Below are 18,682 nucleotides of genomic sequence, written 5' to 3'. Positions count from 1 at the left end.
ATGGTAATCATTTTGCAACATATACATATATCAACTCATCAAATTGTACACCCTAAACTTACATAAATGATATATTAAATATGTCTCAAATATGTCTCAATAAATTTGGAAATAAAGAGAAAAAAGAAAAGTAAAAAAAAAAAAGGTCCAATAGTATTAGCAGGTGAGAGATGTAAATTATATCATCATGAAACCAGTGCCATAAGTGAGGTAGCAAAAGGTGCCGTGGGAAAAGAGAATGGCTCCTACTTCTGTCTGAAGAAGTCATAATCTGCCCTGCACAACCATATTCATAGCTACCTTTGCCTTCTGCCCACATTTTCTTTATTAATTTTCTACCTCTCCAAACTTTCTTCCTTCTTCCCCCTTGTTAATCTAAATCAATCCAACCGTTAAGGATCAGTACAAATTTTGGCTTTTCCAAGAGGCCCTTTCAACCCTCTTTTCTAAACTACTAGTGTTCTTGTACCTCAGTTTACATATTTTTGTTTCAAACACATTAGTCCCCACTTCCCCAGCTATATAGTAATTCCTGCGAATATTTGGCAAATTCTTAAACTCTCAATGATCCACTGTATAATATCACTTGACTGATATTTTAGCATGTGTGATTGAACATAATCCTATATTCTAGTACAGATTAACTGTCCAGCACTGACTATCACAGACATTCTTAGATCTCTAACTATACTTACAGGCTAATTCAAAAGTTTTACCTACTTCACCCATTATATATGTCTAAGTTCATCAGATCAAGTCTTAGGGAATTAGTTCTAATATGCTTCTAATGCTTTGGATTTTAATATGGACTTCCCCCACAGCGGAGACTGACAACGAATAAGTATGCTAACATAACTTAAATACCTTACAAATAAACTCATGTTTGTCTACCTGTTTTACCAATAAGAGGTAGTCCAGAGCTTCTGACAATTTCTGGGCATAGCCCTCCCATCTTCAATTTCTATTTCTGTAAAACAGAAACTCATTCTAACAGGTTTCAACCTCTCAGTGTCGTAGAGTGAGGAAACAGTAATGTACTAATTAGCAACTGATTGGTAAAAGGGAGAGAGCTGACATTAGAAATCATATTTTAAGCTTCATCTAGTTCCAGAACCATTAACAATTTTCTGTATAACTATTAGCAGACCCTCTGGTGATCATACGTCCATTTTTCCCTGTTAAGGTTTATCCTAGCACTGTGGATGACTGTAAAACTGGTATTTCCAGTGCAGAAAAATGAAAATATTAAAATAACTACTGAGAAAATTTTAAAGTTTATTTAAAAACCAAAACTTCAGAAGCAGGGGTGAAAGAAAAAGAAGAGCTAAAAACAAGTATAACTGGTACTCCTGCCATAAAAGGAAATGAAGTTACAATAATAGAAAAATTATCTGAAGTAAATTTGATTCTTGGTTTGACTTTTTTTTTTTTTGCGGTACGCAGGCCTCACTGTTGTGGCCTCTCCCGGTGCGGAGCACAGGCTCCGGACGCGCAGGCTCAGCGGCCATGGCTCACGGGCCCAGCCTCTCGGCCGCATGTGGGATCTTCCCGGACCAGGGCACGAACCCATATCCCCTGCATCGGCAGGCGGACTCTCAACCACTGCGCCACCAGAGAAGCCCAGGAACTAATTTCTTGTTGTAAAGAAGTATATTGATTCAGCAGTTCCTTTAGTTTCACTTCAGTCCCTCCTTCCCCAAGTTAAGTGTAAGTAAAATTAAATGTTTACTAAAAAGTGGCATGATCCAATTTTTCTGAAATTATATCCACATATATGCCTAGACAGGCATACAAAATTTGAGTAATTAATGTTATTTTGGGTGGTGAGATTCCCTCCCTCTTACACTTTTAATATAATGAACACGTATCATTTTTAGAAAATCAGCCATTATCCTAAGAAAGAAAAAAAAGTATAAAAAACAAACTTTATGCCCAGTTTACAACATTTCTCTCTTTCTACCTTCAACTGCAGTTCACTGCCAACATCTTGTTAGCTAACAGAGATGTTTGCCTTTGAAAGAGTTAAAAGCACCTTTAATTGACTACCTTTTATTGAGCTCTTACTATTCACCCAGTATTACACCAAAACCTTTCCCATCCCTTCACTGATTAATCCTCATGACCTTGAGAGGCAAGTACCTTCCCTTTTTACAGATAAGGTAAAATATCAATAATTTGCCTACAAGGTGACAGAGCTATTAGGGAAAGGAAAAGATTCAAAAACCTAGGTCAGACTATAAAGGTTAAGTTCTTGACCACTAATTTTAAACTAAGATAGTTCAAATCCAGATTCTGTTACTAGCAGTGTGAATTTGGACAACTGACAACTTGTCATCTTCATTTTTTTCACCTCAAAATGGGCAGATTACCATCCTCATTATGGACGGTTTTAAAAAATAACAGATAAAGCTCTTGGCCCTTCCTTTGGGATATAGAAAGTACTCTATTTGGTGATAAGTTACAAGTTACTATCACACTAAGAACATCAAGAAGAATGTAATATCACAAAAGTAACTAAAATTTATGAATACCAGACAAATTTAAGTCAGGTACTATTGAATCTTAGTGGAAAGTGTTTATGTTTCGAGTCTGTTCACAGAACATTCCAATATTCAAGTACTGTAACATACAAATATAAATTAGAGCTTAAAGAATTATAAAAATTTAGTACAATATGACATAATAGTAAATAAAATTTAGGCCAATCAGATAGGTCAATTTCCCGAACAAGAAGGTTATTACTTGGCTCCATTTAAAGTTGATTCAGGCAAACTCACTCTCTTTGGGGGCTAAGTCATCATTTAAAACCATCAACTTAGATGGATCTAGAGACTGTCATACAGAGTAAAGTAAGTCAGAAAGAGAAAAACAAATATCGTATATTAACGCATATATGTGGAACCCAGAAAAATGGTACAGATGAACCGGTTTTCAGGGCAGCAACAGAGACACAGATGTAGAGAACAAATGTATGGACACCAAGGGGGGAAAGTGGTGGTGTTGGGGGGTGGTGGTGTGATGAACTGGGCGATTGGGATTGACATGTATACAGTAATATGTATAAAATGGATAACTAATAAGAACCTGCTGTATAAATAAATAAAATTCTAAAATTAAAAACAAAATGAATAAAAATTCTACTATTTATGGCAAAAAAAAAAGAATCACCTTTACTTGCTTTTAACCAAGATGCCTATTCTATCCTTGCTGATATTAAAGCAACATTTACTCAAAAAAAAAAAATAATAAATTAAAAAAAATAAAACCATCACCTTAAAAGTAAAACCATGAAAAAAATTTCGTGCTTTTCCCCTCTGAATATTAGTTTAACTTTTTTTTTTTTTAATTTTTATTTATTGGCTGCCTCGGGTCCTGGTTGTGGCACGTGGGATCTTCGTTGTGACATGCGGGCTTCTCTCTAGTTGTGGCGTGTGGGCTCCAGAGCGCACAGGCTTAGTTGCCCTGTGGCATGTGGGATCTCAGTTCCCCAATCAGGGATTGAACCCGTGTCCCCTGCATTGGCAGGCGGATTCTCAACCACTGGAGCACCAGGGAAGTCCCTAGTTTAACTTTTGATTCGACTTTCAAGTTCTAATTCAAATAAACTTTTCCAAGGCTTCTCTGGCCACTGAAAAATGGACTTTTTATCTAACAAGGAAGCCACAGAAAATGGGTTAAAATACATAGCACTGTTCTTAATACGTAACTTGGCTGAAATAAAAGTATATAAAAGAAAATGGGTTAAAATACATAGCACTGTTCTTAATATGTAACTTGGCTGAAATAAAAGTATATCTGTATATTTACAATTATTAAAAAACATATGAAAATAAATTTGACTTTTGAAAGAAGCAATCTCACTAATTTAAAAAGCCACTTTATAAACCACCATTTAAAATTCTGAACAGCTAATCTGCTCCATTATAATTTCAAATATATGTAATTGTTTTATTTTGATTCTAAGTTTCAGCATTAATGACATTTCCAGGTCTTAGCAATTATACACTATATTACATTTAATAAATAACTGGGTTAAAAAAATAATGGAGCATCAATGATCACTGAATAAATTAGTGACACCTAAGAGTAGAAAGTGCTTTTGAAACCTGCAACAATAATCTGTACCAAAAGGCATACTTGAATATGCATACCTCAAGTCATCACTTGGTTCTTTTTTTTCTGGAAGTTCCATGTGCTTGGAGTCTGTTGACTGGTGCTCTTCAGCAACATTGGGCTCCTGGCTTATCATGGGAACCTCGGAAGTAAATGAGAGTTCCCCTTCATTGGAGACTCCAAAGAGGTCTGGGTCATCTTGAATTACATCAATTAAGAGGACATCATCTTCATATGCTTTAAGAATATCTGGAAACCCCACTTCAATTTCTGAAACGTTCTTAGTCATTTTTCTACCACTAACTTCAGAGAAAATTGCTTTGAATGCTTCTTGTTCACTAGAGGAGAAGGCAGGACTTTTCTTTATACACCCAGGATCACAAGAAATAGTATTATTTTCAACTGTGAGAGAAACAGCTTCCTTATTAGAAACAATATTGCCTGGTTTAGAGATGTGGTTAGATGGTTTATTATCATTACCTTGCTTTAAAAAGCTTGGAGAAATAATACAGGAATTCTTACAGCAGTATGAGTCAGAACCAGCTTGCACTGGAATTACACTACTTTGTATGCTCAAAGATTGAGGTCCTGAAGTTACTGTGGTGACATTTTCTTTAGTCCTATTCTGCCTTACCTCTGCTCCAGATAAACTGTCAAGAAGTTCTAGGGGACTATATACTTCTCTCTCTGATGACTTGCCATTTATTTTTCTTTTTTCTGTTTTGTTCTTAAGTAAGGGAATTTTAAAATTAGTCAGCCGTCCTGTGTTCAATATCTTAATCAAGTCTGGAACAACCAGCGTTTGCTTAGCAATGCATGCTTTTCGATGAATAGTTTTGCCTGTAGAGCTATTTGCTTCCTGGCCATCCTGGGAAGCCACTGTCAAATTCAGTTTTGTTAAATTCCCTCTATCTTTTTTTTTACTTCCTGTTAAGTTTTGAGTCACATTAGATAATGGAGTGTCTTCAATAGTATTAGAAACTACCTCTGACGCACTTCTGCTTAGTTTCTCTGACTTCATTTTTTTATTATCATTGATGATAGGTTCCTTTATAACCATTAAAGTAGGTTCCACTGTAGAGACGGAAGATAAACAATTTAAATTAGAATCCAATTTCTCTCTACTTGAAGATTCACTGCTTGTTTCTGTTAGAGTACTTGGCAGCATCAATTTGGAGTCAGTTAAATGAGTCTGATTTGTTTGGTGTTTAAGAAAATCATCTTGCCTAAAACTTTCCTGAGACCCAGGAAGAAAGTTACTTGACTGTAGCAAGGAAGCCTTTTTCCAACACCAGGCAGATATTCTAGCACATGAATAACAAGGCCAAGTTCTTTTGCCAGTCATTGGTATTGTTCTTTGACAGCTAAATTTAGATTCTTCAGCTTCATTCTTCGAGTCTTCCCTCGAAGCTCTCTTTTCAATAGGATGGCAATCGCTAGGTGACTTCACTACTGAGTTTTTCATCCACTTAAAATACTCCTCTGGATCCATCCTTTTACATCCTAAAGGCTCTGAAGCATTCTTTTTTTCTTCTTTTGAAAGTGGCTCAAGAGTTTTCTGAAACATAGGATTTACATGGTGTTCATGACTTGTTTTTTTCCCTGTTTCTGGAAGACTTAATAAATGATCCATTGGTGACAGCGTGTTATTGTTTACTTTTCTCAAAATTTCTAAAGGACTTTTTTTAGCCTCTAAAGTCTCTGTTTCTTTACCTTCAGCACCTGTTTTGTTTTCTTGTAACACCAGCTCAGATTTGTTATACACATTAGAGAATTTCATCTTAATAACCATTTCATCTCCTTTTTTGGACACCTTCATCCTTTTTCTGGGTTTTCTCCCAACACTGCTCTTCTCTAATGAATGTTTACTTTTTTCACTTTGAAGGCAGGAAAGCAAGCCCTTATTTTTACTTTGGTATGAGTCATTTTCTTCAAGTAATAACTGATTTACTCCCATTAAGTTTTCTTCAGTTTGTAAAAGCTGAGGAATATTATTTGTGTCACTCTTATCTGCAAGACTCCTAGGGTTTTCTTTCTTTAACTCTGAGGAATTTTCTGGTACATGCATACATCCACCATCAGGTTTATATGCAAGGTTATTTTCATCATTACAACTCTTGGAATGGGGGAAACAACTGCAATCATGTAATCTTAAAATGCAATTATTTTCTACTCCAGGTGACAAGCTGTTACAAGAATATTTTGGAGTATTCTTGTACAGTTCATCTTGGAATTCAACCTTACTATTTTGTGTAGCCTTATTTTCAGTTATTCTGAGAGGTGGCCGTTCTAAGCTTTTAAATTTTTTAATTCGAATTCTTCTTTTAATACCTTTTACCAAACTTTCCTTACCCAAAGACTGCAAGAAAGCCATACTTTGAAATTCACTGCATTCCACTGTTTGGAAAGATTCCGAACTGGTTAATGATTCCTTTCTTACCAGGTCAATCCCTGGCTGTGGATCATCACTTGAGGCTTCAGTAACTTTTCTTTTTTCCTTGGCTGATCAAGACAACAAAACATACCAGAAAAGATTTTACATTGAGGAGGAAAAAGCAATATCACTTAAAATAATAAAAAAATTGTGAAGCCATCCATTTTTATTTCCCTGAAGAGCTGTATGGAAACATACATTTGTTTTTAAATCAAAGACCTAATTTCTATTAAGGTCCTGTATAAATTCTAAGACAGCTGAATAACCTCTAGCATCATGATTTCATACAAGCCAAAGTGAATCACTAGTAGGAATTCCTTTTACAGAACTTCTGAGCAAGGGATCCTAACAAGACAAAACACCTTTTAAGCGAATTCCTGTTTTTTTCTCTCCGGGTCAACCGTGTGCATCAGTAAAGCCCCCCATGTAGATGCAAGTGAAACGCCAGTGGTAAAACACGGGTGCAGGAGAAGGGGTGCAAAGGCTAGAAAGGAAGTGACCCCTGCGTGCTTCCTTACTGTGTCTTCCCGATTGCAAGGGGAGCTCCGCCTCCTTCGCTGCTTCGAAGCCCGGCCGGTCCGACAGGTCTGAAGAGCCCACCTGGCCCCCCGGCCCCTCCACTCGCCGCCTCGCTGAGGCCTTCCCTGCCCCGAACGCCTCACCCGACTTGTCACTTTCTACCTCTTCTCTCCCAGACGCCCGGGCCACCATCCCCCTCTTTTGCCTGCTCTCTTCGCGCCCCCCGGCCTCAGGGCCACAGCCTCCCGCCTCGCCTGGTCCCGGCCGCCTGCCTCTCTTCCTCGGGCCTTGCGCGTCGCCTTCACGCCCCGGGGCCGTCGCGGGGCCCGACGTCCTCGGCCGCCGCATCCGCCCCGGGCCGCCCGTCTGCCCACCGAGGCCCGCCACGCCCGCTCGCAGGAGCCCCCCGGCCACGCAAAATCTGCTTCGGCTGCCAGGCACCCGCGGCCCTCAACCCCACCCCGCCGCGCCCAGCCGCCAAGACCCTGCGACCGGAAGCGGAAGTAGTGTGCGCAATGCCGGGCTGGGGCAGGCGCGGCAACGCCCAACGGGCGGAAGGACCTCGAACCTTTGCAGCTGGCCCCTCCGCGGTTCATTTCGGGTCGTAGGGGTGGAGCCTTCCAGTAGGCCGGAGCCTTCCAGTAGGCCGGACTCTTCCACGGCCACCTCTGGCGCCTGGTTGCTCGCGAAAACCGAGTGGCTGCTAACTCCACCCCAAGTCTCTTGGGCGGGGGGGGGGGGGGGGTGTCCCTTTCCATATGCCTTCCTGACATCCTATACGCACCTCAAACTTCAGTTGTGCAAAACTGACCTTGTCTTTCATCACAGGCTTGCTCCTCTTGTGTTGGTGGATGCGTCACCGTCTACCCAGTTGTCTAAGTCAGAAACCTAGAAACCATCAGATACCCTTCTTTCCACTTCATCCCTCGCATCCACGTTCATTAGGTCCGCTTGATTCGACTTTCTGTGTTTGTCAGCCACTCGCCTTGGCTCTGGCTTGCAGACTCTGACCCACTGCATCAACCTCCTAGATTTTATTCATGCCTCCATCATTGTGCTTTTTCAGTCAGCTTTCACCTGCCGCCAGGCCATGCCCTTCCAATGAAAGGATATCTTGGCATTTCCCAGCTTGACCTTTCATGAACCTCCTTTGCTCAAAGACTGAAAGTAACAGAAAGTCCAAACTCTTCATTGTGGTATTTGTGGCTCTTTCTGATGTGGCCCCTGAATAGTTGATTTTGTTTCTTACTGCCACTGTAGGGGAGAAGGTGTGCTTCAGTGGAAATCTATGCACAGGAGTCACCCTTCTGCATTATCTGATTCTGATTCTATGGGAGATACTTTACAACGATATAAGTTGTAAATGAGTGGTAGCATTGCAAAATAATGGTCTATAGATATGCAAATTCTCTCCTACAGAAGTTCAGTGGACTTCTCACTCCTTGTGGAAGAAGCCAGTTTTGCCTCCGTTTGCACATTCATTTCAATATTCCTGGGCTATAAACGTGTCTGTTCTTTGGACTCACGCTTTGAGTGGTTATTATAAAATCTGCCTGATGGGAGAAACAAAATCTTTAACATGTTCATTTTTACATCTATATGACAGTCATGATTTTGAAACTGAGCAGGACCCTGCGGGGCCCTCCTGCTTACAAAAGGCTTTCTGTTTCCCCATTTCTTGTTTATAGGCTTCCCCTGAGTTCCAAAACGGCAGATTCAGAGAGTTACTAATTAGGGAAGTGAGGGAATGTAGAAACAAAGGGAAAACAGTAGTGCAAGAAACAATAGTGCATTGATAAAGCAGAGTCTTAATTCCTCCTCAAGGGAGATACAGAACAATCTGATATCTTTGAGTTCTACAGGAACTAAGTAGCCCACCCAGGTGGAGGATGGTAACTTCAGACTGAGCACAAGCACACAGACCCCAGCCTAGTTTGAACCAGAAGACTGATGATTAAGATTCCTGAAACACCACCCTGTTATTTCACCACCAACCAATCAGAAGAAAGTCATGCATCCTGCAGTCCTCACCCCTAAATGTTCCTTTTGAAGACTCTTCCCTGAAGACCATCAGAGATTTTGGCTCTTTTTGCAGCATGAGCTGCCTGTACTCCTTGCTTGGTGCCCTGCAAATAAATGCTCTACTTTCCTTCACTACAACATGGTGTCAGTAAATTGGCTTTGCTGTGCTGTGGGTGAGCGGACTCCAGTTCAGTAACAATTTTAATTGGGGGGGGGGTGCTGTCTTTTAACACCACACATACCCTTGCCTGCCTGCACTTAAACCATATTGGAATACTACTGAAGTTCCCTAGATTCCATATGATCCATCATGCTGATGGGGATAGAGTAGGATAGTTACACGGGTAGCTTTAGAAATCCCGCTAGGGGATTATAGATAAAGAAGGAACTTTGGGAGACCATTGTAAGTTAATGACCACTCAAGAAAGTAATCAGAACATTGTGAAACAAGACAGGCCTGCTTAACAATGAAACCATGCAATAAAAGCGTTGCAGGAAGGGGGACCCCTGCCAGGGCCCAAGACCGAGCTCTTGTCTAACACTTGGAAATGAGTTGCCTGAAGAGACACACGTGCCGACAAAGCAAGAGACTTTATTGGGAAGGGGTGCCCAGGTGGAGAGCAGGAAGGTAAGGGAACTCAGGAGAACTGCTCTGCCATGTGGCTCACAGTCTCAGGTTTTATGGTGATGGGAGTAGTTTCTGGGTTGTCTCTGGCCAATCATTCTGACTCAGGGTCCTTTCTGGTGGTGGGCACATCGCTCAGCCAAGATGGATTCCAGCGAGGAGGATTCTGGGAGGTTGGTAGGACATGTGGACTGGAGTCTCCTCTCTCCTTTTGACCTTTCCCATATTCTTCTGGTTGGTGGTGGCTTGTTAGTTCCAGGTTCCTTACCAGGATCTCCTGTCCTAAAATAACTCATGCAAATTGTTACAGTCTTTGCCTGGCCAGGGTGGGCAGTTTCAGTCAGTGTTTCCCCTAACAAAAGCACGAGATATGCCCCAGGCCATTAAGTGAAAAAATGAGACCTGCATCCCGCCGGTGGAGGTCAACAAGATAATGATCCTTAGGACATGCACCTCTGCACAGTACCAAGGACAGGAATAGAGGGGAAAGGTGACATTCCAAAGTAGAAGACCCTCATTATACTGAAACCTGAGATGATTTAACATATTTTACTGTATATTACCACTCTTATGCTGATTTGAATAGCCCCATGACATGAAGGAGGAGCTAATGATGTAAGCCTGCTGTCTACTCAAAGAATGAGGAAGAAGGTGGTCTTCTCCCCCTCCCCACTTTTCCTTGGATTATAAAAATGTAGCCCACTTAGTTATCAGGGCAGAGCTCTCTTGCCTGCCCGCTTGTATCCTTCACAAGCATCCTTTACTAATCCATCCTATACTAGTAAATCCACAAGCAACCTATACTAACAAATCCACTTCTTACCACTTTGTCCCTCACTGAATTCCTTCTGTGCTGAGACATAAAGAACCTGAGCTTCATTAAGTCCTGAGATGAATTGTTCAATGCCTGTGTTTTGCTGAAAGCCTTACTTTCGGTTTCAAGGTTCATAGGATTAGCTGGCAAAATAACCACTCTACACTCAGTTAAACAAGAATTTAGAGAGAGTTTATTGAATTAACAAATTGCATTATACTAATTAAGAAAAGAATAGTATAACTAACTAAGAGAGAATAGTAAAGACAGAGGTTTATACATCTCTGAATTGGGGAAGCACCTACATCCAGATCCAAGCAATGCTGGGAAGCCCCTTGAACAGCAATCTGGAGTCCCAGTTGGGAAGGTCCTGGTGGTGCGTCCACCCCACGGGTAAGACTTCAGTTTGCCACTCGAAGGAGCACAGCTTTTAGCACCAGGCCGCAGGCTGATAACAATCAGCCTACGTGCAAATTTGCAGCTCTGGGAAGTTTTGGAATGTTCTTGATTCCGGGGGCTGGCCAGACCCTCAAGGGGTCCCATGACAGACTCTATCTTATCTAGTGGTTTATGATGTGTGCTGGTGCCACCCTGCTGGCCTGGGTGTAGCTCAGCAGTTGGGCATGAAGCCAGCTTTAGCGTCCCATCAGTGAGAGGCCTGGTGCCGCCTCTGAAGCCTGAACAAGACTACTTTACTAGCTTCCCCAACAGTCTGCCTCTCTAACATGCTGGTCCTGGAAATTCTTCCTTTGCTTGTCTGCTTGGTGAAGTACATTTTCCCCTCCAAGATTCAGTGCAAGGATCACCCCTCAAGGAAGCTTCCCGCCTAACTTTCTCCTTACACTTGAAGGGGTCAGGTGTTTCTGCCTGCAAACTCATCACTTTCAACTGTTTACTTGTATGTCCCCCTCAGGGCAGGTACCTTATTTTTATTTTTTCTTTTTTTATGGCTGTGTTGGGTCTTCGTTTTTACGCCCAGGCTTTCTCTAGTTGGAGGGAATGGGGGCTACTCTTCGTTGCGGTGTGCGGCCTTCTCATTGCGGTGGCTTCTCTTGTTGCGGAGCATGGGCTCTAGGCGCGCAGGCTTCAGTAGTTGTGGCTTGCGGACTCTAGAGCACAGGCTCAGTAGTTGCAGCACAGGGGCTTAGTTGTTCCACGGCATGTGGGATCTTCCTGGACCAGGGATTGAACCCACCACCAGGAGTCCAGCTTCCTTGGCCCCCTGCATTGGCAGGCGGATTCTTAACCACTGAGCCGCCAGGGAAGTTCTGGTACCTTCTTTTAATCTGTGCATTCTGTGTGTTTAAAGAGGAAGTTGGTGATTTTGAACACAATGTGTGTTATGCATTCAAGGATGGTAGGTATGGTGCAGAGAGTGTGAGTACTGTGGCAGTTTGGATGAGTGGAATATCCTTAGGAGCTTCTAGAAAACAGAACTTAGGTAAAGGAGGTGTAAAAGATCTAGAAATTTTGTTTCTTTCTGCTCGTGAATACCTCCAGTGAAAGGGAAGACACCTTAAGAATAACAGAATTTAGAGAAAGTTATTTTATGGATTTCAGCCTACATGCTCATTCCAAGTTCACTTTGTGCCTCAGTTTCCTCATCTGTAAAATGAAATAAGAGCACCTACTGAAGGAAACCAGAATACGTCATCCCAAGCTATGCCTCTTTGACATAAACATTTGTTTGAGCCGAAGGCAATTAATCAGCAGGAAATGCAGGAAAAACTCTCTACCCTCCCTCAATTCTGTGTGGAGGCAAGATATAAATTCTCCTTTACTGGAGATGACTCTAGACTCTTATCAGCTTGGAGATGGCACTAGAGGAATCTGCAGATAAAACTTACTCTATTGGTTTCCTCCCATATGTTTACCTTCTTGCAATTTGCCACCCTTAGACACCTAAAACTGCTTTCCTTTGTCCTGTAATTGCTATACAAGTTTATTGTTCCCTGTTGAAGATGCTATAGAAGGTGGAGTTCTAAGGAGTTCTCCGTGAGAATTAAATGTGCTAATATTTATAAAGCACTTAGAACAATGCCTAGCAGATTGTAAACAACAACTAGATTTGTTAAATAAAAACCTCTATATTGAAAGAAAATCCTATATAATTCTGACATTTACTACCTTCAAAATAAACATTGTTACTAAGAGCTTGGTAACATAAAAATAAAAATTCAAGAGTCCAGTTTCTTTGGTCTTAATAAAAACAGAGGGTCTTAAGGTAGGCTATAGGTCCAGGAATTTAAAGACTTAAGCCTGTAACTGTTGAGCAATGCATAGAAGAGAAATGGGAAGAGCTTAGTCGCATAGGAAATTGCAAAATCAAGCTCCCTGAGTGTTCTGAATAAGAAAATTATAATCTTTATTACAGTTTTAAAATTCCTCATACCAAACTGCTTTCACTGAAAACTTGAGGAGATTAGGTGTGTTTATACAAGTTTTCTTCTGTGAAATGATTATCATAATCCTACTATTGTGCTTGGCAGTGTCTGGAAAGGGCAGGCACAGTTGTTTATCAGAAAAGACTCAATCTTCCTGGTGGCAGATCTCATACACTTGGGAGTCCAGAATATGGAGCAGAATATTTACCCATATCTATTGGACTGCATCTCAGTCCACTCAGAGTCAGCCCTTTGGGAGTCCTTTCTCTTCTAGTTCCCCTCCCCCCCTTTTAATTTTCTACCCCTTTCCCCTTGTTCCTGGATCCTGGTGGACACTACTGCTTAGCCCTTGAAGTCAGCTTCAGGATCACTGCTTCAGCCATGTCCCTTGCTCATGGCAGGTCCTAGCTCTATGCTGGAAAGATGACAGCAGAGCCACATTCTCCGCATTCTACAACTATAATTTGTAGATGATTAATGCACACGACTGGCTACACAATTTGTGAGGCTTAGTACAGAATGAAAATGTACTTTTTGGAGGCCCTTTGTTAAAAATTAAGGATTTCAAGACAGAGACAGCAGAGTATTAAACTAAGTGTGGCACCCTGTGCAACTACACAGGTTGTGTGCCCATGAAGCTAGCCCTGTAGATCCATGGTCTACAAACCTCTCTATGACTAATATTTATCAGTGTTGACATCATAACTTCTACTCTTTATTGTGCCAGTTCTTGGTCAGTTTGAACTCAGAGAATTTCCACTCTCTGCCTCTGCCCTGCTCTGAATCACAGGGTCTAGCCCCTCAGCCTGTGTTTTCCATGCTTCTGGATCATGGGTGAGATTTGGTCAATGAAGGACACTGGTAGGAGAATGGAGAAGGGAGACGTTTCCCCAGACCTTCCTCTGCTTCAGTCTGTCTATGAGACAGCAGTTGCATCTCCTCTGGGCCTCCATCTCTTGCTGGGCAAGCTCACTGGGGTGTAGCTTCAGCCAGGTGCCTTGAGGTCCCTTTACCCTCCATCCTCAGAGTAGCAGCGCTTTTCTGTTTTTACTGATCTCTCATCAGACCCTGTTTGTTTTCTCAATTCTTCTACCCCTGCATTATATTCCTCTGTTTACGATACTTAAAGTAATTTTTTTTTTCTTGGTAAGAGAACCCCTCTGTACCTAAAAGCGAGGATGAAGGAACAAAGGGGATAAAAGGAAAGACTTCTGTTCTGCCATAATGGCAGGAAATGTTCTTTTGCCATCTTGAAATAAATGTCTAAATAATGCAAGAATAACCGTTGTCTTTTCCCAAGACATGGTCGCTTTTCTTTCTCCTCCTAAGTATTTCCAATATTTTCACCAGGGGTAGCTTCTTATTCGACTTTAGATTGTGAATCTTCCATCCAGGAATATCACCGAATCTTATATTCAGCAGAGAATAACATATTGGAACGCTTTAAATGTAAGAAAAACAAATCTATAATCCTGTTTTACCTCTAGGGGGAAAAAGAATCAAAGATTTCAGAACTGGCCAGTGGGTCCCAAATATTTTACTTCAGATATTAAAGCCCGGACTTGGAAACTCAATTGACTTTCTGTCCACTAGAGGGCCCCAGATCCAGAGCAGCCGAGGATGCCGCACCGCTCTTTACTCTGGCTCCAGGAACTCCATGCTCTTTAAGAGCCTTTGATTGTGTCATTGAGTCAGATGAAGTCAATTACTCAATGTAATAAGTCCAAAATGGAACACAATGGGAATTTGTCAGCAGAACAGGACCTCAGAAATCATCTAGTCTCACCTCTTCATTTTACTACTGTGAGGCAGGGGAAGCTAAGTAATTTAAAAGTGCTGTGAATCAGTCATTTCCTAAGTGTTTCCACTGCTTGCCGCTGAGTTGCCCACACTTCCAAGTGGCCATTCTTCAGGAGACAGTCACCTCTGGTCTGACAGAGAGAGCAAGGCGAGCACAAATTTATTCTCCTGCTTCTGCATGGGGCTGCACACCTGTCTAAGGATGTTTGTGGTGCATGTGCCCGTGTTCTAGCATCTCTGTAAGGGAGCTTGTATTTATGCCTCTCAAATTTTCCGGTTGAATTAGAGCCAACATTGTAGTCTATTATATCATTTTTGGAGGAGGGAATTCCCATTTCACTTTCCAATATGGGAAAACCTCAGAGAGGAGGGGGCTCTGCCGGTAGCTACTATGTCAAAATCAAGCTCACCAATGGATAGAGTGGATGGTTGTCTAAATGGTTTGATTTGAAGTGTGACAGGGAAGTTTTCCTCCTTTTTAGCCTTTTTGCCACTCAAGAGAATATTATATGTTTACATATACACTGATGACTTCATATCTCCAGCCCAATGTCCTGGTTCGAAGCCTCTTGTCCATGCCTTTGATCAAGTGGCTGGGATAAACACTTCCTTGCAGGGTTCGACTCATTTAGCAGAGAGCAGTCACCAAGAGTTTTCCCCTCCTGCCCCAGGGATTCCTCCAGTGCCCCACAGCAGACAGCTGGCTTCATTCAGGGCATGGGCAACTAGAAAGTGCAATGATGTTAGCATGCCTGGAGAAACTCTCAGCCAGCAGGGGTGAGGAGCTAGTGGAAAAAATGCTCCTGCCTCCTGCCCTTCAGGCAGATGATCCTGGGGGCATTTGGTATATTTTCTCAGGTATCTCTGAAGATTTGAGCCATCATCACACATGGCAGCTACCTTGACAGCACACCTTTTTTTAAAAAAAAATTAATATTTATTGAAGTATAGTTGATTTACAATGTTGTGTTAGTTTCTGCTGTACAGCAAGGTGAATCAGTTATACGTATACATATATCCATAGATTTAGACTGAATTTAGATTCTTTTCCCATATAGGTCATTACAGAGTATTGAGTAGAGTTCCCTGTGCTATACAGTAGGTCCTTATTAGTTATCTATTTTATATATAGCAGTGGATAGCACACCTTCTTATTGGCCTCTCTTCCGTCCTGGTCTCACTCTCCCTATTCTTACCACTGGCCCCTGCATCTCCTAAATAAACGACTTACACATAGGTCCTCGCCTTGGGCTCTGTCCCAGCTAAGATAATATCTAACTGACATTTTAAATTCACGTGCCCCAAATATAACCCTTGATTCCCCCACTTCTCCCATAGCTTCATCAGCTTAGTAAATGACAACTCTATAATTTTAGTTACTCGGGTCAAAAACCTTAGACTCATTCTGGGATCCTCTCTCTCACTGGCCCACTTCTCCACCCCCATCCAATCATCAGCAAACTCGGTCTGCTTTCCTTAAAAACATCCCAAATCTCACCATTTCCTATCATCTCCACCACTTCTGTCCCCTAGTTAGGCCACCATCTTTCTTGTCAAACTACCGTAAAAAACCTAACTTATTCCCCTACTTCTAATTTTGCCCCGCTATTCTACACACGGTAGTCAAGTTGATTCAGTAAAATGCAAGTTGTCTCTGCCTCCAAATCCTCCACTGGGTACCCGTCCCATTTAAAATAAAATCCCAAGTCCTTCTGATGTTCCACAGGCTCTGCATAATCATGTCCCTGGCATCCCTTTGCCCTAATATTTGATCACCTTCTCCCTTGTGATGCTCTAACCCACTGGTCTTCTCATTGTCACTTGAACATGCTAAGTGTGTTCTCTCCTTGAGGCTTTTGTATTTGCTCTCCCCCTGCCTGGAATGTCTCTACCCACGAGAATCGATCAGCTCCACGCCCTGACTTCCTCACATCTCTGCTGAAACGTTCCTGTGGAAAGAGACTCTCCCTGACCAAGCCAAATAAAAAACACATCTGGACTTAGCAAGGAAAGACTTCTGTTCTAAAGGATTATTGCAAGGGGGGAAAGAGACTATTACAATGGAGAGAACACTGTGACCATAAGATCTACAAGTGCCTCCAGAGTTGGGCAAAAAGTTTGTTTTTAAGTTTATTTTTTAATTGAAGTATAGTTGATTTACTGTAACTTAAACATACGTAATGTTCATTGAGTATTTTCTATGTGTCAGGTACTGTTCTAAGTTGTTTATATTCACTATATCATTTAACTTTATGAGATAGTTAATAGTATTGTTATCTCCATTTCACAGATGGGAAAATTACACTAAAAGCAGATGAGCGCTTGGATTCTTGGGAAACAGCAGAAACACAGTAAATATCAAAGGGATAGGAAATCACTGTATGTACAATGTATATACACACAGTACCATGATTTATATACACAGTTCAAAGATGAATGATCTAGGGACTTCCCTGGTGGTCCAGTGGGTAAGACTCTGCTCCCAATGCAGGGGGCCTGGGTTCGATCCCTGGTCAGGGAACCAGATCCTGCATGCATGCCGCAACTAAGAAGCCCGCATGCCACAACTAAGCCCCAGGGCAGCCAAAATAAATAAGTAAGTAAGTAAGTAAGTAAATATTAAAGAAAAAAATGAATGATCTAAATCACCAAAAAAACTTAATATGGGCAGGTGCTTTGCAATGTACTTAAATATTTCAATCCAAATGACCTTTAATTCAGTATTTAAACGAATAAACTTCAATTTTCTAAAGAATGCTCTTGTCTCTACTGGCCACATGTAACACTTGGAGCAGTTGAAAGGTAGGTGGTACAACTGAGAAGATGAACTTTTAATTATTTTATTTTATTTTATTTTACTTTTTACTGAGGTATAGTTGTTTTACAATGTTGTGTTAGTTTCAGGTGTCCAGCAAAGTGATTCAGTTATACATATATCTATATCTACATATCTCTATATATATCTATTCTTTTTCAGACTCTTTTCTCTTATAGGTTATAACAAAATATTGAGTAGAGTTCCCTGTGCTATACAGTAGGTCCTTGTTGATTATCTATTTTATATATATTAGTGTGTATTTGTTAATCCCAAACTCCTAATTTACCCCTCCCCACCTTTCCCCTTTGGTAACCATAAATTTGTTTCCTATGTCTGTGGGTCTACTTTTGAACTTTTAGTTTTATGTCATCTTCATTAATATAATTTAAATTTTAAAATAAGAATAGAATAAATAAATAAAATAAGAATAAGGTAATAGTGTAGTTCACACACTGGGAAAGTACATCGTTTCACATATTACACATAAACACATCGCTGATCTAGTCGGTGTCTTTGGATTGATTCCAAGAGATTATTTACAGAGAAGAGTAAATAAAGCTAGAATCAACCAGGTTTGGGGTAGTGGGACGACAAGGTGGCGTGATCTGATAGATCGGAGAATGTCTGACCCTGAGGCCAGCCTGTTCTCAGGGGGGGGTCGTATGCTGGCTCAGGGTGAGGATGGTCCAAAGTCCAGGAACCTAAAGGGAGCAGAGAAGCGTAACCAAAGTTTGGTAGACAAGCGTTTTGTTACAATTGCTCCGTGGGGACAAACAGTTCAGTTAATTATGCGGCAAAGGAAGGGAATTTTGAGAGTCTGGCCTTGTCATGGATAACTAAGAGGCACCTGGGAGTCTTATCTCAGTTATGGCGGAAAAGGTGGTTCTTTGCTGTTAGCAGTTTTCTGGAACACAAAGGGTGGAGTGGGTGGGGTTTCCTTAACCTTCCCTGCTCTGCAGGATCGCAGGGCTTAGGTAAACTCCAACACTGGCACCACTCGAAGATGAGATATTCCTCCCAGGCACTTCCCTGGTTTCATTCTCCTCCTGGCACTTCCAACACGTGCCATATGGTGTGCTTGTTCACTGTCGGTCTGTTCCAGCCCGCAGCTGGAGCAGGGTCTTCCTCCACGCCCTGCTGCATCCCTCCTGCT

At 41.5% G+C, this 18,682-nt stretch overlaps 1 protein-coding gene across 1 annotated transcript in view; it reads right to left on the bottom strand.

Moving 5' to 3' along the window:
- The window catches only part of TOPAZ1 (testis and ovary specific TOPAZ 1), a 70,433-nt gene extending 63,019 nt beyond the window's left edge, over positions 1-7,414 (bottom strand). The window contains exons 1-2 of the mRNA XM_007445705.1: positions 7,066-7,414; positions 4,152-6,615 (exon numbers count right to left, since the gene is read on the bottom strand). Of these exons, the coding sequence (XP_007445767.1) occupies positions 4,152-6,615; positions 7,066-7,414 (2,813 nt within the window). The remainder of the gene's footprint in view (positions 1-4,151; positions 6,616-7,065) is intronic.
- Positions 7,415-18,682: the final 11,268 nt, after the last annotated feature.

The sequence above is a fragment of the Lipotes vexillifer genome, unplaced genomic scaffold, assembly GCF_000442215.2.
Source record: "Lipotes vexillifer unplaced genomic scaffold, Lipotes_vexillifer_v1.1 scaffold1136, whole genome shotgun sequence".
In the NCBI taxonomy this organism is placed as follows: domain Eukaryota; kingdom Metazoa; phylum Chordata; class Mammalia; order Artiodactyla; family Lipotidae; genus Lipotes; species Lipotes vexillifer.
This window is presented reverse-complemented; position numbering and strand designations above follow the sequence as displayed.